General features: G+C 42.2%; 1 protein-coding gene across 2 annotated transcripts; it reads right to left on the reverse strand.

Annotated features, from left to right (window-relative positions):
• Nucleotides 1-5,934: 5,934 nt before the first annotated feature.
• On the reverse strand, nt 5,935-27,393 carry LOC134394696 (uncharacterized). Of its 2 annotated transcripts, none has more exons than XM_063120352.1 (3): nt 27,257-27,393; nt 26,412-26,798; nt 5,935-6,022 (listed from the first exon to the last, which is right to left on the reverse strand). In XM_063120352.1, the coding sequence occupies exons 2-3, from the start codon at nt 26,725-26,727 to the stop codon at nt 5,958-5,960; spliced, it is 381 nt and encodes a 126-aa protein (XP_062976422.1). In that variant the 5' UTR covers nt 26,728-26,798; nt 27,257-27,393; the 3' UTR covers nt 5,935-5,957. The 2 variants fall into 2 exon arrangements, with proteins under 2 accessions (XP_062976422.1, XP_062976420.1); XM_063120350.1 differs by lacking the exon at nt 5,935-6,022 and adding an exon at nt 18,157-21,676.
• Nucleotides 27,394-27,435: the final 42 nt, after the last annotated feature.

A 27,435-nucleotide genomic window follows, 5' to 3' on the forward strand; every position in this document is an offset into this window, starting at 1 on the left:
GTAATCATTGCTTTCCTAAAATAATGTATTAAATCTACTACTAATGCTGTCACAAAGACAGAACTGAAGCAAGTGGTCAGTGTTACGCAGAGAGAAACGCTTGAGGAAGAGAAAGACAGAGAGAGAGAAATAGAACCATTGATGGCAATGCAAGTTTAATGTGGACGGTGGGTCTAGTAGGCCCATAGGGAGGGGGGCTGAGAAAGCAAGGTCACAAGCCTTCGTATATCTGCTCTGTATAGTTTGGCTCTTGCAAGTGAACTGCATGATGGGACTTGATGCATGTGCCTGAATGTGCTCTAATGTTGAAACTGCTTAATTGGAAGGAAATGCTTATCTGGAATTTCTAACTGTCAAAACCTTTAGTATAAGACAAATAAGCTAGCTTGATAAAGAAGCCTCATCATCTAGGTCAATCTGGCATTGCTAGAAGAATTATGGGCCATCTGTTTTTAAAGTATAATGGAGTTTTCTTTGATCTGTCTTTGTCTTGCTTTAGAATTTTGCCAACTGCTAATTGGTTAAGATGCTACTGTGTAGAAATATACCTGCTTTTCACATTGCCAGGGGAGAAGTTCTTTGTTTATAGGGCCAGACCTACACCAAGCAGGATATGACACTTTGAAAATGGTTTGAAGACTGTCTATGGAGTGTGTCCTGGTCCCCAAAAGTTGTCACGACTGTTATAAACTCTTTTAAAGCAGTAGTGTAGATCCTGCCCAGCCTCTCTTCATATGGCTGTATTATGCTCAATGAAACAGAGTTGCCTTACAACCAAATGGATTTTTACTCTTGACACAGCTTATCCAGATGCATATTTCTCTCGAGGTTTTCTAATGAGCTTGCCCGTTGGCCATCATGCTGGACTCAAGTAACTGAGTAGGACTGACTATGAGAAGGAAAAGTAGGGGTGTGCATGGACCCCCCCGATCCACCCCGCGGGCCGATCCAAAAATTTCGGATCGGCCCGCTCCGCTCAGCGCTGCTCCACCCATAGTCCGCTCCTCTTCGCCACGGAGCTCCGGATCGGAGCTCCGCAGTGATGGGGAGTGGTGCCAGGTAAGGCCCCCTCCCTCCTCTCCCTTACCTGCAGAGACCAAGGGGGAGGGGGGCCTTACCTGCGTCCATCCGCGGTCCCTCGGCTTCTTCAATTGAGCCCGTGGCTCAACCAGGAAGTCTGCGGCCTAGACTTCCTGGTTGAGCCGCGGGCTCAATTGAAGAAGCCGAGGGACCGCGGACAGACGCAGGTAAGGGAGAGGAGGGGGGGTTTACCGGGCCCTGCCGCTGTCGCCGCATGGGCGACAGTGACAGCGGCAGGGCCCGGTAAACCCCACTTACCTTTCTGGCGGAGCTCCGGATCGAGGCGAAGGATCCGCCTTCACCTCGATCCTCTTCGCCACGCTCCGCCGGCCCCCCAATCCTCTTCGCCTCCGCCTTAAGGGTAGGCGAAGCCCCCCGCTCCGCTCCTGCTTCTCCGGTTCGAGGAGAAGTGGAGCACATCCCTAAGGAAAAGTGAGCAAGAGGGCTGATTAAGGCACAGAGGAAGCAGGTTATAGTGCTCTAGCAAGCAGATGAAAGTAGCTTAAATAAACCTTCCTTATCCTTCAAATACAGAGTTTTTTACATGTTTATAATTCTTATAGGTAGGCAAATTGTTACAATAGCACAAAGATTATCCAATAAATTATAGTATAGGCCTCTGTAGTCTGCGGTATACTGTCAGACAGGCTCCTATTGCTACCTATACAAAGGCGTTGGGCAGCTATTCTGAAGCAAGCAGTGTGAAAACACAGGGGGATGAAAAATGGAAGATGATGACATGTGGAACTCCTCTAAAATTCTGTGAACAAGGCAGGGTGACAGCATAAAAGCCTCGTTTGGAAGCACTCGGAGCCTCAAGTTGAGACTAGGAGAGACCTTGTCCACATGATTACTGCAGCCTACTGTGGCTTATTTAAACTATGGTGGATTGCAGCTTCTGCAGATGGCAGGTTGCCAATTCCTGCCCTCATCCCCTGCCATGGCTTCTCGTGTTATCTGAATCCAGTGAGTGTGGCTTGCTGGGGTGGTCCACAAACCACTCCACAACCCTAAAACAGGTCATGGGTTCTATGTGGTTGGATAACCAAACCAACATCCCACTCTTACTGGGTGAGGTTTGGACATCACAACAAGCTGCACCCAGCAAGGGTCATTAGGAAAATGAGTCAGCACGCACGGGGGTGGTTAACAAGCCACAGTGGCATATTAGTCACCTTCGTGTCATGTGAACCAGGCCAGTGTGTTCCAGCCTGATCCTATACGCGTGTTTATTGAGAAAAGCATCACACTGAATTCAATGCGGCTTGTTTCCAAGCACGTGCACACAGGGTTGCAACTTTAGTAGCATGAACAGTATTTACTGAGACACACAGGACTGTTTGCAACAATAACACCAGCACTGCCCCAGCCAGCTCTAATTCATGATGTGAAGAAGTGCTGGCGGACAGTGAAAATGCTACACTTCCAGTGGGTGGTGTGGGTGAGTGAGATTAAAGAGTGTGTTTGCGACCAGAGGTTTAACCAGCTGAAAGTAAAGGGATGGGACTAAGCAGGAAGCAGAGTTGCCTGCGGGCACCATCAGTTTGGTGCCTCCAGGCCCCAGGTTGACATTCACAGCCCCACTGCAGCTTCTTATGTCATCCAAAGCATTCAACAAAACCATGTTGGCAAGATATCAGAGCACATAGGAAGCTGGTAGTCTGGAGGTAAATGATAGTCACCACCACTCCCTTCCTCAGTATGAATCTCATCTATTTCCTCCTGTGCACGTTTCTTCTCCTGAGGCGTAGGCAAAGGACTTTAACTCCATTCTGCCGTGGCCACTTATGCATCACCAAAAACCACACAACCGAGGACAAAAGAAAGCACAGACTTGCATAAAATTTGCAAACAGGAAGGTAACACATCTCAACACCGTGGTGAAGACTGAGCACGTGTTGGATGACCTGTTGATGGGCAACTTCAAGGCCCAGCTCTCCCACCTTATGGCTCTTGATGTTCAAACTGGACTTGGCGTGCACAGCCCTTCAGCCCTCTGACAGGTCTTCAAATAGAGGACTGTCCTGCATAAAATAGGACACATGGCCATGCTAGCTGCTTTCTTTTCCTTGTTTGTTTGCCTGTCCTTTTGCTACCACCACTGCCACTTGTTCCTTCTGCTGGGAACTGAATGCACACACATATACACACACAACTACCTCTCACCAGGCATGTGCTTTGTGATGGAAGCAGCCTGCCTCAGGGGGATTTCATCCCACATGAGGGGGGAAAGAACAGGCAGGTGTTTTATCACACAACAAAATAGTATATGCCATTCAGTATTTCAAAATCCGGCAGCTCACACTGGGAAAGTGGCGAGATTGTGTTTTGCTATGTACAAAGACATTACTACTGGCTACCCAGCGCAAGGTGTGAATGAGACCAATCTCCTATTGACTTTTCCTGACAGACCAAGTGGGAAACTTTGATTTTCTATCTCCTAGATCAGACTTCCTCAACCGGGTGCCCTCCAGATGTGTTGGACTGCTGGGAAATGCGGTCCAATACATCTGGAGTGCTCCAGTTGTGGAAGGCTGTCTGAGATAATAACATTGAGAGTTTCTGCATCCAGATAGTTTCTCTTAAAGGGGCAGAAAATGGGGGTTGTGGCTGGTGACATTATTCTTTGCTTTCTCCAGAAACCCTTGTCTCTCCCCAGCTTAAAGGCAGTACTGACTTCATCTTGTTGAGACACACATCTGCTCTCATGAGAGTGGCACAGCAATGCCCTCTTTTTGCTTATTGTATTATGAATAACACCTCACAATAAAAACCCATCGACACAAAGTGTTTCCACTTTTTGTGCACCATTTGCAGTTCCTAAACTATGATCAAGCTGTACAGACGATGAATGGGAATGGATGCAACCCAGCTACAGACTCTTTATGCTGCAGATATAAGCACTTTGCACACATTGGGCCTATTTGGACAACACGCTAAGCCATGGTTAGGCCACTACCCTTTAGCAGCAAATGGTTTGTGAGCATGTTTAAACCATGGTTATGTAGCCACCATGGTTAGTTCGCATAACACACTAAGCCATAATGCTTAGCTCAAAATGCTTAATCACTGTGGTTTAGCGTGTCGTCTGAACAGAGTCATTAAAAATGATGCAGAAATGGTGAGGTCCAGCAGTTAAACTAATTAACCCCCAAAGCAAATGGGCTTCAGCGGAGGAGGAGGAAGCCTGCTTGTGCCTCAAAAGCTGCATTTCCCTCCTTTCCTTGAACAGCCCACCCTTTCTCTCCCAATGGCTTCTATTTCCAGGAAGAAATGGCAAGTTACAGGATTTGGGTGATCCCAGCAACTGCAGCAGCTGGAACATGTTGAAGCATATTTGCTTAACCAGGAATGCGCTGGTTTTAATGCCTGGATAAGTGTTTTATTGTGGATTTCTTTTTCAGTAATGTTGCTTTAACAAATTTTGCACGACTCTATGTACACATTGTTAGTGAAGGGTGGAGTCCTAAAGAAACAAATGTTTGCCAAAGATTTCCAGGTTCTGCAGAAAAGCACTGCCCAACTTCCTGAACTGCACATATCAAGTCAGAAAGGTGTGTGTGTGTGTGTTTGGGTGCCCGTACAGCCGCCCAAGAGGCATGGGATGATGGGCAAAGAGGGTATCAGGAAATAGGGTTGCAGTGGAGTGGATGGTGGGATGATAGTGGGCAAAATTAGTGTGTGAACTTGCAACTTGGTCTCTGCCAAAGGTTTGCATATTTCTACCTCAAGTGAAAGGCTGTCTTTGTATTAAGGCTCAAAATGGAGTCACCCTGGGACGCGGAACAATTTTTGCATCTTTTATTGCTGAAAGATGAGTGGCTGGTAACAGCAGACTGGGAGATGGATAAACAGCAGACACAGAGGGGCAAATACTTACCGCCCTCCCAATCCATCACCTGCGCAGCTGACAAAAATAAATGAGACAACTTAGAATTCTTAAATCACTTGCTCCTGAGCAGTATTTTTTAATTTTTTAATCTGTTTACAGCATTTTTACTCCATTTTCAGCCTACAAGACTTACAAAGATAAATAAGACAGGCCTTATAGGCTTATAATCTAAACAATGTAACACAAAAGGAAAAGGGTTTGAGAAGGAGGAGGGGAAAAAAAGCAAACTCAGTCCTTTGTTAGGTTAGGTGTTCTTCCTGGAATGAACAGCTGTTCATTCTCTGGGGCCGGTTTCAGGGCCATGCCCTCCGAAAGCAAAAGACACACACGCACACACACACACACACACACACACACACACACAGAAACAGAAAATCAGAGATAAAGTGGACACAGCTGAACAAGACACATGAAAAAAAATGCTTTAGATCATGTAATTCCCTTAAGGGAGGCCAAGCAAGTGGAAGTGAGTTCCACAAGGGCAGGGTCACAACTGACAAAGCCCCAACTTCACCAGTAAGCAGACGAGTAGGATCTCTGACATAGATCTTAGATCATGGGGGCAGGTGATCTTTTAAGATAACATGGTTTCAAACCGCTTAGGGACTTGAAGATTAATACCAGCACCTTCTATTAGGCCTGGAAATGCACTGTTAGCCAGCAGAAATGGCACAAAAGTGGTGTCACATGTTCAGATTTTCTGCCTCCCTATTAAGCACCCAGGCAGCCGCATTTTGCATGAATAGAGTTTGGTGCAGTCTTCAGAGGCTACCCCATGTAAACTGTATTGTAGACATCCAGTGTGGAAATAACTAGAGCATGGGGAACTGAGAGCAGGTCCTGCTATACCAGATAGGGCTACAAGCCTGATCTGGTAGAAGGCACAGCTACTACCTATGCTTCTGCAGCCAATGAGAGGTCCACGAACAACTCCAAGCTGCACACCAGGCCCTTCAGAGGGAGTGAAACACCACCCAGAACCAGATTAATACATCTTAGCTGGATTCAGTTTCAGTTTGTTCTCCAGCATCCATCCAGATTCCCTGGGATCTGTAAATGGGAAAGAAAGGTAGAGCTGTGTGTCATCAGCATATTGATGGCAACATAGCCCAAACCACAGAATAACCTCTTCATATAGCCCAAGAACAGGGGATAAGATGGAAACCAGAGGTGCCCCACAAGCCAGAAGCCAAGGAGTGGGACAGAACTCACCCAACACTGCTTTCTGGGAATGTCTGTCGAAGGAGTGGAGTCACTGACTACGGCCTTTGCTAGACATATCGGAAAGTCTGTGATGGAGGAGGGGAGAGCCCGCGATGCAAGTATCATGGGATGTCACCCTAGTCTACACGTCAGGCACGACGAGCTCAAGGAGAGACCCGTTGTGTCCGCCATTTTTTTTAAAGGAACGAAGCGCACGAACACTTGTGCGCCAAAGTACAGGCTTTTTTTTTTTTAAAAAAAAAGGGTTTCCCCGATCCCCCCACCCTGCCCCCGATGGGCGCAGTGCTCCTGGGGAGTGCTGTGCCCTATGCGTGGCTCCTGGCTCCATGGCTTTTCTCGCACGGAGCTGGGAAAAGTTGCGAAAATGGGCCACACAGTCCGAGACCGCAGGAAAAAGCGGGCCCAAAGGGGTAGGCTATATCCCGGGGCCAGGCAGGGTTGATCCCTGCCTGAGCTCTGGATCCCCTGTGCATCATCTGGACGCACAAGGGTGATCCCAGGTATCAGCCTGGGATATACGCTGGTCTAGCAAAGGCCTATGTCTTCGAAGCCCAGTTTGGACAGACAGGACAGAAGGATACTATGGTCAATGTGTGAGAAGTAATGAAAGAGTTACACTCCCACCATCCGGTCTTTGATCCACTTGGACCAGCACCCTCTTCACCGTCTTGCTCCAAAAAGGGAAAATTAGAGAGTGGACAGCTGTTGTCCAAATTCAGAGGATCTAAGTTAGATTTCTTAGCAAGGGTCTCACTGCTGCTTCTTTAAGAGCCACTGGGTCCACACTCTCCCACAAAGAAATATTTACTACCTCTGATGTCCAAGTCTTTAAACCTTCCCTGGCTGCTTTTAATAATCTTGAAGTCAATGGGATTCTATTGGCATGAGCAGTTTGGAGATAGTACTGGGAAATAAAACAATGAAACAATCACTGGAGGAAAATGTCAGTTCTAAATATGGCGAACATGGCCTACTTCTTGAAGGCCAAAACAAATGTGGCTTGGGAGAACAGGAAAGTGCTACTCAAGATCCTGACAGATAAGGGAAGTTCATGACTGCACATTTGGGAGTTGTGATTTGAGAAGAATAAAGTTTACAAAAAGTTGTGCTATGGGACCCTGTACTGCACGATTCTAGATTCTGTATAATCCAAGTATTGGCATTAAGCACCTAAGAATAGAAAATAAGACCCATGCTGGACAAAACCAAAGACCAATCTACTCCAACATCCGTTTCCCTCATTGGCCCACCAGCTGCCTATGGGCATCCCCCTTCCACTTGTGTTCCACAACAACTGGTATTGAGAGGCACACTGCTTCCAATGCTGCAGCAGGAGTGAAGTGGTAAATTTCAAAGTGCAGGTACTCATCATGACAGTCCCAACAGCCACGTCTCCAACAACAGTTCAAAAATATAGGCAGCTGTATTGGTCCATGTCAACAAACCACCTCTAGAAAGCTTCATCTCCAAGAGAGACAGGTCTTTTGTAAAGCTAATGGGTCTTAGTTACCCATTCAAGAACAAGCAACCTCAGAATACTTTGCATTATGACAGGAAAAGCTGATAGGGACACTGCTTTATAGCGAGTCAGACCACAGGTCCATCCAGCCCAGTATCGTCAAACACTGACTGGCAGCAGCTCTCCAGAGTTTCAAGCAAGGGATTGAACCAGGGAACTTCTGCACACAAATCAGGTGCTCTACCATTGTGTGATCACTAACAACAAAAAAATTGTTATGGGGAAAGTCCATTTGATGGCACACAAAGCCCCTTCCCTCCTAAGAACGTGAGAAGAGCTGTGCGGAATCAGACCAAAGGCTCATCTAATCCAGCATTAGTTTCTCACAGTAATCAACCAGATGCCCCCAAGAGGCCCAAAGTCAGGACATAACAGCAACAGCACCCTCCCACCCACAGTCCCCAGCAACAGGTATGCAGAGGCATACTGCCTCCAATGACTAGTAGCCATTGATAGTCTTATCCTCCATGAGTTTGTCTAATCCTCCTTTAAAGCCATTTATGTTGGAGTCCATCATTATTTTTATTTATTTGTGACATTTATATACCACTGAGTAAAGTAAAATTTCTCAGCGGTTCACAGTATTAAAATACAATATTAAAACACATTAAAATATAGCATTAAAACACTTCTATCAACAGTAAAACTAAATTTAAAAAATCAAGGAGCAATAAAAAGGAGCAGCAAAATTAACTTCCCTACAGCCCAGGGAAAGCTTGGTTGGACAAATATGTTTCAGGAGGTGTCTAAATTATGTCTCATTTTCGGAACTACATGAGGGAGGGTTTTCTAGATTGTGGGTGCCGCTATAAAGCCCGCCATCTGGGCAACAGTTAATTTGTTTTGGAATGATCAGGAAGACCTCCTCTGTAGATCTGGATAAGTATAAGGCAGTCTGCTAGGTATCCTGGTCCCAAGTTGTTTAGTGCTTTGTATGACAATAGCATAACCTTATTTGTGGCTCGGTAGCTAACAGGCAGCTAGTGCAGTTCTTTTAACACAGGTGTTATATGTGCAGAACTAGGTGTCCCAGTGAGCACCCTAGCTGCTGCATTCTTCACTAGGTGCAGCTTCTGAACCATGCACAAGGGCAGCCCCAGATAGAGCACATTGCAATAGTCTAATCGTGAAGTTGTCAGTGCATGGATCACTGTGGTTGGCCTATCCTTATCCAGGAAAGAGCATAGTTGGCATACCAACAGAAGTTGGTAATGGGCACTCCACACCACCAGCGACAAGGATGAATCGAGGAGCACCCCAAAACTATGAAACCGCTCCTTCAGAGGGAGTACAACCCCACTACATCGTGTGGTAGCTAATTCCATAACTTAACTATATGCTGTGTGAAGAAGTTGAAGGTAAGACTTGTGTAACTACATTCCATACAGAATTGCCAACAGCAATTGACATACTAGCTCAGGGAACAATATGCATTGCACGGCATTATAACATTGCTTTAAAAAGTTTGGTGGTAAGGCATGATGTCCCCAGAACAGAAACGGCGCCTTGAAAAAAGAGAGCAAGTGTGACCAGTTTACCTAAGGGATTGCCCATCTCCATATTAGTCTACCCATGTAAGGAGATCATCTTTGAAGGCCCTCCTCTGGGTGCTTCTGCCATCACATATATTGCGGGAGCTGACCAGGGAAATGCTCTTCTCAGTGGCCATGTGCCAACTGTTGAACATTCTCCTCCTCATGCTCCGGTGCCACCACTAAGGAGGCCCTTTCCCAGGCCCACTGTGCCTGTGACTGCAGAACCACCCAAAGGAAGGCTGTAAAGTACTCAGCTTCAAGATGGTAGCCAGCCCTGAACTTAAGCCTTTTAGCACAGGATGATTTGAGGAGTGAAAATGGGAGAACCTTTCTCTCTCTCTCCCCTCCCCCAACCATCTTCTCTCTAAGCACCAAATAGTGCTATACATCTCCTGTTTCAGGCTGAACAGGAGCAGTCATGTTAGGGGCTCGCATACATTTCAACATTGTTTACTTGGAATACCAAATTTGTGTGATCCCTCTAACTATTCAACGTGGAAGCAAGGTGGACCCACCCAAAAATAAGGTAGAGGTTTCTGCATACTCATTGGACTAAGTATGTATATTAAAAGAATATAATATGCAAATCTGAAAACAAAAATTGTTAAGTATATGAAAAGAAATACTTGCTTAGTCATTAAAATTGTGTGTGTATGGCTATCTCAGGGTTAAACAGAGAAAGACTATCTGTGGGCAATTACCTTGAGATAGAGGCTGTTCTGGGAACCTTGCCAAGATTCTAAGTTAGCCTCATCACAGCTGTATGTAATGTAGATAAGAATTGTGTAAGATGTGTATATAGTTTCTCACTTGTGTAAAATGGAACTGATCACTGCTCTCTGATCACTGATCACTGCTCTCTGTGTATGCCTCAGTGTGCTGATCTGAACTGATCTGAATTGAACTGCACAGAAGCCTGAAGGAAATAAACCAGCTCTGCTGTGTAAGACCTGCGTGATGTGTGTTTGTTTCTGAGCACAAACAGAGTTCCAGAGAGAGAAAAGTTCTGGCACAATAACCCAACAAAGGTTATGGGCCCAGTCTAGCCTAGACCAGCCTACGCCAGCCTAATCCAGGCAGAAGAACCAGAACTTGATGGGAACAGTGCAGTATCAGAACCAGGAGTCTGCTAAAACAGAAAACTGTTGATGAAGGAAGACATCAAGCTAAAGCCAGTGCTGCAAAGTGAGGAAAAATCTCAGTCGGCTGACTCTGAGGAGGACTCTGAGCAGGAGGACGGTGAGATACCAATTCCTAAAGCAGAGGGAATGGCAGGAGCTAATATGTCTGGTTTGCATCAATTGTTAGAAAAGCTGAATGACTCTAGCTATGCATTATGGTCTTACAAAATGCAAATGTATCTGATTCAGGCTGAACTGTGGTATGTAGTCACAGAGGATCCACCAGATAGAGCAGATCCACAGAATGCTAAATGGTTTAAGGACGATGCAAAAGCAATGGCAGTTATTGCATTAGCTGTGGAAGACTCTCAAATTTCCTTCATTCAGTTTTTGAATACATCAAAAGAGTGCTGGAATGCGCTACAAGCTGTATATCAAAGAGAAACAGCGGGCAGTAAAATAATTCTAACCCGGAAGCTGTATGGAATGAAGCTGAAACCAGGGGAGTCTATGTCAAACCATTTGAAAAGCATGAGAGAAATCTTCAATCAACTCAGGGCACGAGGGATGGAGTTTACAACTATACACCAAGTCTATGTGATTTTGTCAAGTCTTGATTCATCGTACGACGCGGTTGTCACCATGATGGAAAGTCAAGAGGAGAAAAATTTAACCCTTGAGTATGTAGCTGGAAAACTACTGGAAACCTATGAAAGAAGACAAGCTTCAAAACAACAGAGCCTTAAACTTCCTGTGGCTGAATTTCAACAAAGCCATAAATCTTCTGACGTGGTGGCTGCATTAAAGGCAAGGAAATGCTTTAATTGTGGTTCCACAGAACACTTAAGGCGGGATTGCAACAAGAAGAAGAAAAAGCAGTCGACAGCAAAGTGGAGAGAAGAAAACAACATGAATGAAGCTGAATCAACAAAGAAGTGTCTTCTAGCAAGAGTCAAAGAAACAATGAATCCTTGGTTTTTGGACTCTGGGGCTTTAATAAGTATGGCAAAAGACAAACTTTCATTTGTAACCTTGGAAACTTCTACTTCAAAGCAAAAGTGTGTTACCCTTGCAAATGGAACAAAAATCCAGATTTGTGGTGTGGGTAATGTATATTTTGATTGTCTGGGAGTTGAACTACAAAGTGTTTTATATGTACCAGAATTAGAAACAAACCTTCTAAGTGTGTTTCAGTTAACAGAAATGGGGTATGAGGTTTGTTTTACTGAAGAAAATTGTACTATAAAACAGGGAACAAGGTGTGTGTGCAGGGAATAATGAAAGAATCTTTGTATGTGATTAATACTTGTACAGAAAATGAAGTTGTAGCCAGCAAAGTCACAACAAAAACAATAGCCAATTGCAAACCACACCAAGAGTGCATCCATTTAACTCATAAAAGGTTTGGTCACGCTAACTATAAAACAATTTCTAAGATTCCAGAATTGTGTGAAGGGGTGAAAATCAAACCATGTTCTAACTATGTAGAATGTAATGTATGCAGTGAAACCAAGTGTCATAAGTCAAACATTCCAAAACATAGTGAGAGAACAACAAAAAAATTTTTTGAATTAATTCATGCAGATCTTGCAGGTCCTTTTGAGACAAGTCAAGGAGGAAACAGATTTTTCTTGTCTATTGTTGATGATTACAGTAGATTTGGATTTGTGTATGTGTTAAAACAGAAGAGTGAAACTTTTGGAAAGTTTAAAGCCTTTGTTAAGTGGAGTAAAAATAGATTTAAAGAACCTATAGCTAATCTAAGAACGGACCGGGGAGGTGAATTTCTCAGCAACCAATTTAAAAAATTCCTCAGTGATGAGGGTATACAACATGACCTTACTGCTCCATATTCACCATTTCAAAATGGAGTTGTAGAAAGGAAAAACAGAACCTTGCAGAACATGTTAAGAGCTCTATTGAAAGAGTCAGGATTGTCTAATCTGTTCTGGGCAGAAGCTTTGTCCACCTCAAATTATTTGTTAAACAGGCTTTACCACTCTGTACATGAAAAAACCCCATATGAAATGTTTTACAAAAGAAAACCTAGAGTGTCACATGTAAGGGTTTTTGGAAGTAAATGTTTTGCTCATATTCAGAAAGAAAACAGACCAGGAAAACTAGCTCAGAGAGGTTTGGAATGTAAACTGTTGGGATATGATACACAAACAAAAGGCTATCGTTTGTGGTCTCCATATCACAAAAGTGTAATTGTGAGCAGAGATGTAGTTTTTCATGAACAAATGCAGGAAACAAAACAGTATGTAAGTTTGCCTGTAGAACAGAAAGCTGTAGAAACAGAAGAAATTCCTGAACAATCTCAGCAAGAGAGGGAGGGGGAAGAAACTGTAGAGGAGGAAACTATGCCTGTAACTATGCCAAGACGATCAGAAAGGGAACGCAAAGCTCCAATTCGTTACTCAGATGAATACCAAAGCAAACAGGTTTCTCATAGAGCTTTACTTAATAGCCTATGAACCTACTTCATTTGAGGAAATTCAGGAAATGGAACCTACAGAAGCTCAGGGCTGGCATGAAGCAATGTCAGAGGAAATCAGAGCAATGGAAAAAAATGAAACGTGGGAGCTAGTACCTTTACCTGAAGGTCGTAAAAGCCATTACCTGTAAATGGGTATTCAAAGTAAAACAAAATGAGAAAGGACAGGTGGAACTTTACAAGAAAACAAATGTTAAGTATATGAAAAGAAATACTTGCTTAGTCATTAAAATTGTGTGTGTATGGCTATCTCAGGGTTAAACAGAGAAAGACTATCTGTGGGCAATTACCTTGAGATAGAGGCTGTTCTGGGAACCTTGCCAAGATTCTAAGTTAGCCTCATCACAGCTGTATGTAATGTAGATAAGAATTGTGTAAGATGTGTATATAGTTTCTCACTTGTGTAAAATGGAACTGATCACTGCTTACTGATCACTGCTTACTGATCACTGCTCTCTGTGTATGCCTCAGTGTGCTGATCTGAACTGATCTGAATTGAACTGCACAGAAGCCTGAAGGAAATAAACCAGCTCTGCTGTGTAAGACCTGCGTGATGTGTGTTTGTTTCTGAGCACAAACAGAGTTCCAGAGAGAGAAAAGTTCTGGCACAATAACCCAACAAAAATGCCCCAGCAAGGACCTATGCTTATTGCCTTCCAGGACTAATGAGGGGTCAGTGAGAAGGGGTCAGTGAGAAGGGGATTGGTCTGCTTAAACAAGTAACTGCTTATGGCATCCTGGACAAAGGATTAAAACTGGGGGATTGCAAGCTGTGAGGTTAAAACACACCCACCCACCCACTCCTGTTTTCATCATATATGAGGTTGTTTCTGGAGGGGAGGTTTTAGGAGAATGGGGTGGAGGAAATACTGTCATTTATCCATCCCGCCTCCTCAAATCTTTTCCTCCACTCATGACTTAAATATTGCTACATTGCTGCTGTTTCAGGCTGGCTGGAATCCTGAGCAGATTTCCCGTTAGGAGCTGGGGGTACACTGTAACATTTTGTTGCCGACCTCCACTTGTTCTTTCCATGTAAACATTGTACTTTTTGATTACTGCCTCACTCCATCAATTACCAGATTCAAAGAATAAAGACTAACTGGAAAGACTAACTGGGTGGTTTCTATGAACTGCCCAGGGAGCTTCGGCTATTGGGCAGTATAAAAATGCAAATAATAATAATAATAATAATAATAATAATAATAATAATAATAATAATAATAATAGATTTGGTCCAGTCATTTTCTGTGACTAAAGGCTATCTATTCCAATCTCTTCCCTTAAAAAATATCCTCTATACTACATATTTCAAATCCAAACAAATAGTCAAAATATATCAATTGATTAGTTTTATTATAGTGAACTCCAAACAAGTTGCAGAAGCAAGAACCAAAGGAAAAAAGGAGTAAATTTAGATGGGTCAAAAAGGTGAGCTGTCACAACCCCATTTGCTAACAAGGAAAGGCTGCATACATCATACAGAAAACATTTTAATTCTTACTGAAAACAGTAACTGAGCTAAGGCATAAATATTACTTTATCACAGCATTAATGCTTCATTGTTTTAATTAACTTATTCTAGATGTTTAATATTTTATTTTGTTAACCCGCCCAGGGAATATTTTTGATCAGTGTGGTCATATAAATCTACTAAATCTATCAAGAATTGGCAAGAACAAACAACCATGAGGAAACTTTAAAGCATTTATTTAGTACTAGCACCATCTAGTGGACCATCAATTTGTCCTTGGGAATATTTCGTATTTGCTACCCGAGTTCTTTTCTACTTGATTTCAGTGAACTGCCCAGAGAGCTTCGGCTATTGGGTGGTATAAAAATGCAAGCAATAAATAAATAAATAAACTTCGCATATGTGGAACTACACAGTAACAACTGCTTACAATGTAATTTTATTATCTTTGCATAAACAAAGAAATTATTTTCTATTCCCACAGATTTAAGTTATAGGAATTAAATTACCACTGGTTAATAAACCCAACTCAGTATATAAATCATTAATATATAGAGAATATTTTAGTTATTCTAATCTTCATAATACCAATAGGATACAAGTGGTGTCACTGAGAAATGTATGATTTTTTAAAAAAACAAACACCTGAAACAGTTTGGCTGAAACACAAACAGGAGACAGCACCTATTTTTTAAATACTCTGGGCAGGTCGATATATTCCAGTACCACTGAAACTGAGGTCTCTTTAGGTCAAGAATAGTTCATGGATTCGTCATAGATAGCTGCCATGGAAATTGAATTGGCAGACCAGTTTGCATATTTTATGATTATATATATATATATATATATATATACACACACACACACACACACCCATGTTTTACATTAAGTTTGTATGAGGGTGGTTGTTATCCTTTCATGGTTGGTGGATATACCACATTTATTCAATGATACATGATTTTTTTGTGTTACATTTGATTTCCAGGAACTAATTCCTGGCATTTTGGGAAGTGCAACAACTTATTCCCACCATATGAGAAAGCTCCAAACATGTGAGATAACCACAAACTCCAACACAGTCAACTATTAATATAAGAAAGCATTTGTCAGCCCTTAAAAATGGACTGTTATAGAAATCTTTAAGTGCTGAAAACAACATATTTGGTAATCAGTTTGTTTGAAATAATCAGAAGTAGCAGAAATAGTCAGAAGTAGCAGAAAATCCTCATATTGCAATCTTTCCTCCAAAACCATGAGTTGATATAGCTGTGCAATCCCAAGCATTGTATGTGAGGAAGTCCTACTGGTTTCAGTGGGGCTTTGTCCCAATTCACAATTCTCATTCAGAATTCTCATTCTGCTGGAGGAAGGATAACCTTGAGGAATAGGACTTCCAGGTCCTTTCCTTCTTCCTGCACACCTCTCTTTGGAGGGTCTCCCAACAGTTTGGAGAAGATTTGAAGGGTTGCAGAGGAAAGTATAGGGCACAGAAGTAGTATCTGCAAGTAGCTTCCTTCTGCATAGGATTGCAGCCTAGCATGCCTATTTCAAAGGCCTCACTGAGTTCAATGAAGCTGCCTCCCAGGATTATACCCATTCAACTGAATATATGTGTTGAATTTGTGCCCCCTCCCCCAAATAAAATGGAAGCTCAGGACTGGAATATTGAACAGATTTAAACATGAACTCCCCTGCATTGACTTAATAAACCTAGTCAAAATCAAAGACTCATATTGCTGCAGAATGTGGCAGTATTATGACAGACTGAATATTTCTTTAGCTTAACTTAAATCATATGTACACATCTTTGCCAAGCATGACTGAAAAAGTAAATTTTTATAGACGCAAACAATGAAACGTGCACAACTTTTCTCACTGCAATAAAAACAGATGCTTTATTCTAGAAATATCCATGTCAAAATCATTGCAATAGCTATCAATACTGAGTAATAACCTGACCATGAAACACACAGTTATCTTTTCAATCTTCTAGATTGCTTCCCCTTTAATCTGGAATGGGTTGTAGAGTGTCCTGCATCCCTACTGGTAAGAGGAGCGGTCCTGGCAACTGTAGGGAACCCTTATTATGGATTCTTGTGTTCCTTTGCTGAAACACTTTTAGATAGATCAAACATGTTGAACTGCCAACAAATTTACATGAGGCTTGGAGGTATCAGGACAGTACAGATGGCAGTTTTTTAAAAAACAAACAATTCCATAGAACAGAGGACATTTTGTGAGGGCTGGTCACAATGGACTTTTGATGGGTGCAAAATAGTTGCAGATGACAGTGTTTCAGGTTGGCTCAACTAAGTTACTTCTCCTACTTAAGGAGCAAAATGGTCCTTTTCCACATTTCACTGAAACTCTATTATATATTTGCTCCAGAAAGGGCATAGATGTTTCTCATTTGAAGTGCTTTTCTTTTGTGTATAAATAGTTGTGACACTTGCACGTGTGTTTTATAAGTCCATACAGGATGCAATCCTACACATGTTTAGGCAGAAATGGTCCTAAAGCTCTTAACAGTCCCAGACGGCATGACTGGCTGGTGAATACTGGGAGTTATAGGACTCTTTTTTTGTTTGAACATGCACAGGATTGCACCCAGACAAGCTCAGCCTTTCCCAAGCTGGTGCCCTCCAGTTGTTTTCGACTACAGCTCCCATCTTCCTTGACCAATGGGGCTGATGAGAGTTGCTATCAAAACATCTGGAGACCAGGTTGGGAATAGCTGCATTAGCTGTTTACAGAAATTAAAGTAAGTTTTAAAAAGAGGTAAGGGGGAGTCTTAAAACTGACTTATCTTGCACATACACACAGGCTGACTCACTCATCTTTAGTGAGCTTACATTACACCATACTTTCTGACAAAAGGGAGAAATGTTACTTGAAATAAGGTCCTTTTCTGGGAGTATATTGCTTTCACTGGCTAGCAAGTCATGCTGAGTAATGGCTATGATACATCTGCCCACCCAAGACAATAGGGCAAGACAGGGGGGTGGTACATAAGGGGCTTTTAACATTTTCCCCTTCAGCAATATTGCTGCTGAAAATTGCTTCCCATACAAACTGTTTTTCCTTGCAAAGGTGAAAATAATATAGGTTTCCTCATGGGAAGAAGAGTAAATCAGGTGCAATTTTCAATAGAAATACTACAGGGAGGAAAAGCATTAACCCCACCCCCTGCTCCCAACAAGCATAGGTCTTCCACTTTAGATTCCATGACTGGTGTGTGTGTATGAATACATGCATACACACACCAAAGAATTCTGTCTACAAATAGGAATAGCCAGAGCACAACAGATTTTCAGAACATGCACATTTATTCAGTCTAATCAATTAATTCAGTAATTACTAATTCAGTAGACTACAGTGCACTTTCAGGTGGCTCACAAGATCATAAGGAAAAAAATGCTAAATGTGTATTCCTGAGCAAATAATAATGCCAAACTGAAAGAAATCAAACTTTTCCTGCATTGCTGCAGCTGTACTGAATACATGGAATAAAGGGAATGGGAACATTGATGGTGCTATATAAATAAATAATAATAATAATAATAATAATAATAATAATAATAATAATAATAATATAGCAGTGGGCACGACAAGCTTTGCACCCATTCAAAGCCAGATCATCCAAGAAGAGTAGGGGCTTCACTGACAAATATTTAGAGACTCAATGCATATGCAGACCCAGCAACTCAATTGGAGGACAGAAAGGACCGAGTTTAATTCAGAACGCTGTTGTGCAAGACAGTTGTAGCAATCTATACCCAAGAAGGTGGTCAGTCAGTCAAGATAAAAATTAAGATAAAGCAACTTAATTTCTCCATTTATCAAGAGAAGAATCCTATTGATACAGGAGTGACATCACCATTGCTTGTGGATAAATGAACAATTTCCAGAACAGAGCTGAAATCGTCATGTAACAATGTATTTTTATAATGCAGCTTAAACACTGTGGCAATGTATAACAGAAACAAGCTGAAAATTTTAACAGAATTAACAGTGACAGATAGCTACTTAGACTAGAAACAGCAATTTAGTTCCAAAGGAAGACAGATAATTGTTTTAACATACATAAACAAAATAGTAGCAGGGTCTGCAGGATACAACCTTCCACCCTACATAAGTTTTACATGCAAGATGCTACAGAATTAATATACAGTCCATTGCAGTATGCAATCCTGATTCTTCCAAGTGTGTATGCAGTTAGAATCTTCTTTAGATGTCTTACTTTATATGTCCTTTTGCTTCCTCCTGTGATCCAGCATATACCAATTTTGCAAATACAAAAATCATCCAAATCTATACAGTTTTAGCAAGGGCCTCATTCCACCCTGAGCAGAAGAACTTAACAAAGATATTACAAACCAACTGCGGAACTCAAGTGTGTATATACATATTTTATAAAAACAGTTCCTTGGTTTTGCAAACATTTCCAACTTTTTCCATTTCTATTCAACTTCTTTCAAAAGAAAATATTCATAAGTAGTCCATGCTCCCCTAAGATCGTGGCCACAACATCTAACAGCACTAGTGGGAGGAAACATTTGTGTCTTCATACGCAGAGGTAGCCATTTTTCTAGCAACTTACCTCTAATGTTGTTGCAACAACTCAACATACAAAGTTTTCTGCAAAAGGTACATCATTGGAAGGCACCACACAAAGTCAAAGTTATAGTTTTATTACAACACAATTACATATTTACATTAATCTTGTTTTTAAAATAGTTAGTAAAATTCCATGTAGCCATATCTAAGGCCATTTCTCTTTCTGGGTAGAATAATTCCATGACTACCAAAGAATCATCTGGAAGAGTGGTGGCCTCTGTCTGCTAAACTCCAATCGTCTGAAATACAAGCTCATGGCTTGTACAATGCTAAGACTTAACCCTTAATTGAAACTATGTATGAAACGTATTTCTCCACCCATGTCTGACTTCTGCATAGATAGGATCATCCTCGTGCTAAGGCTAAATCTTAACAAACTGATGTGTAAATTCTTTGGTTGTTAGACATTAACAACATTATCCTGACTCCTCTAGACTAAATTATAACTTATAAAATAGTGATGGAGAAAAGAGGGCATAAAAAAGTAGCTGATTATTATTCTTACCCATCAGAAAGGATATTAAATAAAAGAAGGGAAAGAGAAGAGAGATGTTGGTGCTAAAGGACATGATAGCCCAATCTGCCTTATATGATAAGGTTAACTCAGCACTTTGCACTGATTGGGTTATTAATATCATGTGTAAATGATTTCCAGTTCACCAAAGTATATCGGGACAAAGAAGGAATGATCTTGAAAGTATCAAAGCTAGAAGTTACTTGGATGTAAAACATATTCAAATAACTGCCATTGATTTTGTTGTTCCAATACGTTTTGGTGAAACCTGAAATCATTTGCACTTGGCACAAAGTAACCAAATCAGCTGGGAAAGAGATTTATGAATCACCATGTTAAGACTGCCATATATCACAGACAGGGCTTCCATTGTGTCCTTCCACCATGCTCTTACCAGCAAAATCTTTTCTTCTCTCCCCGTCCCTCCCTTTTTATGTTTAATATTTAGCCTGAGGAAAGGTTCTGTAAAACATGAAAGCTAGTTCACTACTTTGTGATACTTGTCTAATCCTAATAAACCCATTGTGCTACTTCTGCCTCTAGATTTTCTCTAATGGACCAACAGGAATGCCTGTAATTTGTATTAATTATGGATGAGGAGAGGCAGTACCTTCATAAGACAGATTTTCTCCATCTGCTATTATCCAGAAATACAATGTTCAGGGAGATTAAGCACTTACAATAAATAACCCAATTTCCTTAAAATAGTTAAACAGACAGGTTTACAACAGAACTACAAATAATAAAGTGAGACAAAAGAGCAAAACTGGTACAAAAGGCAATAAGCTGCTATAAGGCACAATTTCTAAGTGCCACCATACTAGAAAACAACAGTTGGGAATCATAGCCAGCTACTGCTCCAAATGACCTCTTGTAGACAATTGTGCTAGTCTGCCAGAGAAATACTGCAATTTACAATCCCCAAATTACTCACTCTCAAATAGCCCATAACCATCAATGGCCTTTTGGAATAAACAGTTTGCTGATTACAACAAAGGATCAGTTTAAATGTAAATATACAATAATTGGGAACCCTACAGCTATCGCCTTTGACGACATCCAACATGGAAAGGCCTGTATATAGAGACACATATTTTAATCATACTCAGTCGTTTCCCCCCACCCCCATATACTTTCACATACAATTTGCTAACATGTGAAAACCTGTTTCAAATGTTTCTGCTAGAGCTCCTGATAATCAACAGTCAAATACCATGGAATCTGTGCTGCTTTAGTACTCAGCACACAAACTATGCAGCAAGAAGTACAGGGTCCATTTCACAGGTTCATAAGTTCTTTTCATTACAGCATCTTATATACAAAGTACCTCTCCAAGGAATCAAAAGAACAATTTCAGTAACAATGAGAGCAGGCATTTGAAATCTTCCTGATGGTAAGATGAATCAGTTACTCTCATTTATCATTAGAAGGTCCCATCATTACAGAAAATAGTTATAGGAACACATCTATTAATCTATATCATTTATATGCATAAACAACAGTTTTAAATGTCCTGTGAGTAGGGAATCCATCTCCACCCTTATTCAGGCAACAGCAGGCCCTTCCTTCCTGACAACCACTAGCACATATTGTCAACACGTTTCTTCCACCTACCCAAACATCTGATAGAACCTTAAGACCTTCTTCAGGTCTGCTATGAAGACATCAGTTCCTGCATCAGATAGGTCATTGACATCAGGCAAGAACAGGCCTGTTTTATCAGAGGTAATCAAGTTATGCGACAGAAAGTGTGTACCAATTTCATTACAATAGTCTACCATTTTCTTGTTAACAAGCCTTTGCATTCCATCCATGTGTTCAGGTTTCTGGCCTTTCTTCCAAAAACGTCTTGGCAACAGTGAAGACCAAACTATAATAGCACCTGGGAATGCTCTTTTAAGAATGGCCAGGTCATTTTTCATTGAGATAATGAGTGAAATGTTATCCGGCATCAGATCATCTTCCCCAACATGAATTATTATAATGGATGGAGGGGATCGAAGATGATAGATTTCATGCAGAAGAGGCATGAGCTGCCGCCACATCATTGCCTGAATCCCATGCCAATACACGTACGCCCTTGAAGTGGAGATGCCTAACTGCAATCCATCTGGATGACTTTTGGCTCTTTCCTTTGATGCCAAGATCACAGAATTGCCACATATCCAGATTTCCTTTGGAGCAGGTTGCAGGCATTCAGTATCTAAAAGTAAAATGCCACATTATTTCAACACCATCAGTTTGAATTCTATATAATTTCACTATTCTTCCTTTCCAACAGTATTAAATTAAAATGTTTTTAAAACATTAATACGCCAGACAATTTTGATTAACATTCTCTCAAGACCAGAAACCAAGAAAGAGCAAACTGGTTGTACTTTCAAGAAATCAGGTTCCACTAATATGCATCAGAGTTTAAAATTGCTAGAAGCCTGTTAATACAATGGACTGGGGAAATGCCACTGAATCAAGGTGGGGTGGGGAAATGATGCAGTAGAGCTCAGCCAGGAAGGTGGTGGTGGCAGACAAGTAGGAGCTGCTTTCTCCAGTAATGTGCTCTAGTTTCCAGGAGCAAATGAAAGAAGGCTCCTCCCTCCTCTTGGCCACCAGTGCCACAAGACAAAACAAGGGGCAGGCTTGGAAAACCAGCCTCAACACCACTACCCCTTCACCTAGGAGCAGCAAGCTAGATGGCAGGCAGGCAAGGATGGCAACAGAAGAGTTAACTCTACATCTGTGCTCATCCACCTGTCAACCAGAGTCCAGCGTGTGTGCGGTTGTAGTAAAGAGCATGCACTAAAGTTGTTTCTCCCACCTAAGATCAGTCCCATCAAACTGTCTCCGCAGGACTAGCTTCCTGTGGCAGGTTCTCCCCATGAAGAAAGACCAGTATTCGAGACAACTGGCATGTCCATCTCCTTGCCATCCCAGAATTTCAGTGTGACCAAAATATAGACATTTTAGGCTGCAATCCTAAACACACTTACTAGGAAGTCTGCACCACTGGGCATGTGGGGCTTGCTTCCAAGTAAGTATGCTTAGGATTGTACTGTTAAAATGGGCGATAAAGGGGAAATCAAGAGTATATCTATATTCAGTGTGCATACCTGTTTAGTGATCTTGTGCAGCTTTAACTCAAGATCTTGCTACTACAAATTTCTATGTATATCCCATCCCAAAAGAAGCCTGTTTAAACCAAAATTCAGGCAAACGGAAAATATATACTGCTCTCTCAAAAATAAATAAATGAATGAAACCCTACACTTAAGCCTGTGACCTCCCTCTGTTTGCAAAACAATACCTTTTGACAACTGGATGTAAAGAACTACAAAATGTTTGAAGATAAATGAGCATATTAGGAAAGATAAGAACCATCATTGATTTGCAAACTTACCTCTTCGATCAGACCAGTCCTATTCAGAATTGGAAAGAGGATATAAACAACCACAGGAGTAAGAGTGGTAAGTTCTGTATCAAGCAAAAACAGCCAACAGTATGGAAATGGCCACCTGAATGGCATGTGTTTGTAGGATAGTGAACTTTGCTGGATGGTTTTTTTTCCTAGCATCAAAACTGCACCACTGTCATAATGCAGCTTGATGGACAGATTTGCTTCGGCTCCATTAGCTGCAAAGCTCAGAACACATAGGAAAATAAAGGGTGCACAAATATTAAATTGATATCCATGGCATGTGAATTGTATCCACCTTCTGCAACCCGGTTTTCTAAGAGTTATAAGCAAAAACACTAGAGGAAAAGGGTTACTTTCAGAAAGAACTTTTGGCCATAATTAGTTGGTTTCTCTTTATTAAATGGATTACAGCTAAAGAGGAATGTAATAATACATAGCAATGAACAGAACTTTAAAAAACCTGTAACACAAAAGCTACATCTTAACCAAGTCATAAACAACAACAAAAACTAAGGAAGTTTTTGTTTGGACATCAACTTTTTTCAAACAGAACACAGAATCATACCGCTGGAAGGGAAGATGAACAGGTATACTAACCTGTCACTATACCAGCCATCTATCCATCAGCCTCCCACACATTAGCCTATGCAATCTTGACCTGCTAGCAAGGGAGACAGGAGCAGGCAGAGACCATCAGAGCCTGCTTCACTTGGACCCCCGCCCCAGGGCTAACTGTCATCTTGACCCTGTGGGGAAGAAAGAGCTGTTGCTCTGCCCCTCCATTGGGAGATGAGAGGGGGTAGCAGGGCCTTCCCACCAGCCTGAGCAGTCTCCTTAATTTCTTTTTATTTTCTCCCTCTTCCCTCCCCATTCCCTTTTCCTTGTGTTTCATGTCTTTTTTAGAATGTAAGCTTGAGGGCAGGGACTGTCTGCTTTACTGATCAATTGTAAGCCGCTCCGGGAGCCTCTTTGGCTGAGGTGCGGGATAAAAATACTCTAAATAGTAATAAATAAAGTGCATTTCAGAAAAGGTGCATGAACAAATAGATCCAGGTGACAAGTCATATACTAGTGTTATTATTATTATTATTATTATTTATTTATATAGCACCATCAACTAAAAGTCACTGGCTTTAGTCAAAATTCATGCACAGTGTCTTTTTCACCAATGCCATCTGTTTGGGCAGAAGAGAAACCAAGACTAGATCTCTATTCTCTCCCGAACTGTGCACAAGACTTCTGCATACATAGGCCCCCAGCTGCATCAACGACTAAGTTTTTCTGGACTGTAACTACAACACTCTAAATGAGTTGGCTCAACTAGTGGGGAGAGCACGCATCTAACTTATGCTAACATTTACCTACATGGATTTTAACTTTGAAATTCGAGAACCATAATAGGCCAAGCCTATGCCTATTATTTCTCTAATTAAAATAATGTATAACCTCAGATCAAGATTTTAGATTTTAAATAACATTTTAAGTAGTTAAACAACATGCAGACAATTGACTAGTTGATTCTACCTATTTTGCCAGTGAGGAAGTAACATGTATGTACCATATTTGGAGTACCAGAATAAAAAGATAAAATTCACCCAAGGCTTTCTTGAAGCTAGTGGCATTCTGGTTCAGGTCAGACAACACATTATTCAATGCCGTGGGAAAACTCCACTCAACGTTTGAGTTTTTAGGAGGTACTCCCCACACAGCATGTTCTAACTCCACTGTTGTGTGACTGTGGGCTACTGAGGAGTTCAGTGAAATCCATCACAATGTTTGATTGACAGTTCCTTTGCCCTCACTCCTCCCCTGGTCCTCTTGATGGTATCCCATCAGCCATTGCTGCAAAAAAATCCCCAATCCCAGTGGCTCTCCTAGAGCTGCACTCACTCTTTTTTGCTGCTCTTACCAACTACAGGGAAGCAACCTTCAAATGGGTTGTTGTTGGGTTATTTGAGGGTTGCTTTCTCCTCCAACAAGTCATGCCACCCAGGTTTAGATGGCACAACAAGCCATGCCTAGGTGTGTGATTACACAAATGGTGCCTAGCATACACCAAGGCTTAAACAAGCCACTGTGACTTGTTTAACTCACAGTGATTGTGTGAACCAGATCAGTGTGACACATACCACCTCCCCATGACATAGGAAGCTTTCCAATACTAATGAATAGCTAATTACAGGAACATAGGAAGCTGCTCCCTCCGGGGAACAGGGAACACTGACTGACCAGTGCAGCCTGGACCTCTGCTCCCTACTTTTGCAGGTCAATCCAGGGCCACATGATGATCCAAAGCCATTCTCCAATCCCTTCCAATGGCAACTGAACTTGAATGGTGCTGTGGCCTTACCACTCCCAACCTGCCTTTGGAAGCAGGTCCAGGATCTTGCCAGTGCACACATCACGCAGGGAGCCTCTGCTGTTGTTGTGTTGGGACTGGTGCTGGTAGTTAGCAGTGGTGGCACAGGCTGCACAGCTGCTGTTCCTTCTCCTGTTCCGGCTGCGTCCTCCCAGCTCAGGTGTTGCTGCTGGAGAAGGGATCCAGCTTGCCATGACTCAGAAGTGTTGCTGAAGGCCAGCAGCAAGCTGGGTGAGGACTGGGTGGGAGAGATGGCAGGTCTTCCTTGGCAACAGCAGCGTGGCAGCAGCAGAAATAGGTGGAAGAGGCTCATAGGAGGCAAGTGGATGAACACTGGGAGTCCTATGGTGCCCGAATACTCATGTCCCTTCATTGATATGAAACACTTGTGGACCCTCTGGACAATTCTGCCCTGAATATTCTCTCCGGATATTCAGGGCTGGGGAATATGGAATTCCCCAACAGGTTGGCAGGTGTGGACTGCAGGATTATTAATCTAGCATCTGAATCACTTGTAGACAGAGCCACATACTAGATACTGAGTGGCCAAGGTCATTAAAGGTCCACGATTCACTTCTAGTTTTCAATAACATAAGGTTACCCTTAGCATTCATTGTCTGACTTGCTATGTGAAACAATGTTTAAACTTACCACATATGATGCAGTACCAATACCAATTCAGTAATTGCTTTTTCTAAATACCTCATTATTTTACATACCATTGTATCAGATTCCTTCTTCAACCCTTAGCTTCCTAGTTTCTATTAAAAGCCAAACTTCTATCTCTTCTGTATTCTATAACTTTAATCATTCTTCTTGAGACAAAGTAACAAAAGCATTCACTTGTGTTTGTGATGTGCATTGTTGATTTATACAGGAACATCTGTTTCTGCCATTCAACAATTAATTACATGTTTGTTTGCCTTGTTAATGGCTACAGACTAGAGACAAAGGCTTTGGTTTCCTGCTAAATAAAAGTACACTTGACACAGTTACCACTTTACATTAATAACTCTTAATTGGGAGCTTTTCCATCTCTACTCACCTGTTGCCATTTCCCCAACAGAAGTGTGAGATAGATGCAGCAGCACAGAAAATGGAAAGCGGAAGGTCTGTGCTTTCCCATCTGTGGCCCTATCATTTTGGAGGTTGCCTTATTTGACTTACCCATTGTCGACTGTACAACAGTTATCACAGTTCTGGGCTTCTCAATCCGTGGCTTTTTTTTCATCACACGTGGAATTATATTCTGGAGTTGCTGAGAAACCATTCCATTGCTGCTGTCCAGATTCTGTTCTGGAATAGCTGCCGCAGCTACCATACCTTCTGGACCAAGCAAGCCACATCTACCAGCTGCTACAACTGCATCCAAGGCTTTCAAAAGGGATGGGTTGGAGATGTCCTTAGGATCAGGCAGCTTGGGATCCTTTTTTGCTGGGGTCCAACAGGGGTTGTTGCTATTGTGCCCCTTGACAGGTAGCATTGTGGGGGGAGGACTTTGGACTGCTCAATAAAAATGGAGAGGAGGAGGATTATGTACACCGCCTTGGGTTCCTTGGGAGGAAAAAAGGCAGGATATAAATGCTACAAATAAAATAAATAAAGACAAACTTCACCACAGGTATAAGGGAAACCCCACTAAAGTTGCTGCAACCAGCAAAGTAATCTCTGTGGCTAAAGAACTGCCTGCCTGCCTCTTGAGACCAGTGCTTTGCTGATTTTACCTGAGGGGCCAATGTTTCATTTCCAAGCCTGAGGTGCTGGAGGCCTGATCCTGGAGGAGCCACCTCAAACACAAGGGACGGGGGCGAAATGTAGGGACCTTATGGGCAGATGTGTGGCGGCGACTCTGCTAGGCCAAGCCTCTGCACTGACTAGGGGCGCTCCAAAGGGAAGAGCACTGGAGCCCTTTCCTACTCCACCCTCCACGGGTGCCCAGGGCGGCCCCAGCTCAGTGGCTTATTTGGGGCTTGTAGCAGCAGCAGCAAAGGGGGCGACTACCGTGATCTCACCGAGGGTTGTGCCTTCCCCAACACCTTCGGGAGGGGCTGTTGCGAACCCCACTCAGGAATCGCTTCACCAGGGGCCGCTTCGTTGCCTTTGGCTCTCCGTTCCAACAACCGAGAAAAACGGCGCGACAGAAGCAGGAACAGCCACCGCGCAACTAAGCGGAGAATGAACCTATACGGCC

Source organism: Elgaria multicarinata, chromosome 3 (genome assembly GCF_023053635.1).
Source record: "Elgaria multicarinata webbii isolate HBS135686 ecotype San Diego chromosome 3, rElgMul1.1.pri, whole genome shotgun sequence".
NCBI classification, from domain to species: Eukaryota; Metazoa; Chordata; class Lepidosauria; order Squamata; family Anguidae; genus Elgaria; species Elgaria multicarinata.

Excerpts from the sequence above, each read along its gene's own strand:
- LOC134394696 (XM_063120350.1), bottom strand. The coding sequence starts at position 26,727 with ATGCTACCTGTCAAGGGGCACAATAGCAACAACCCCTGTTGGACCCCA. Across the intron at positions 21,677-26,411 it reads TGTTGTACAGTCGACAATGG|ATACTGAATGCCTGCAACCT; the intron begins GTAAGTCAAATA and ends TTTTACTTTTAG.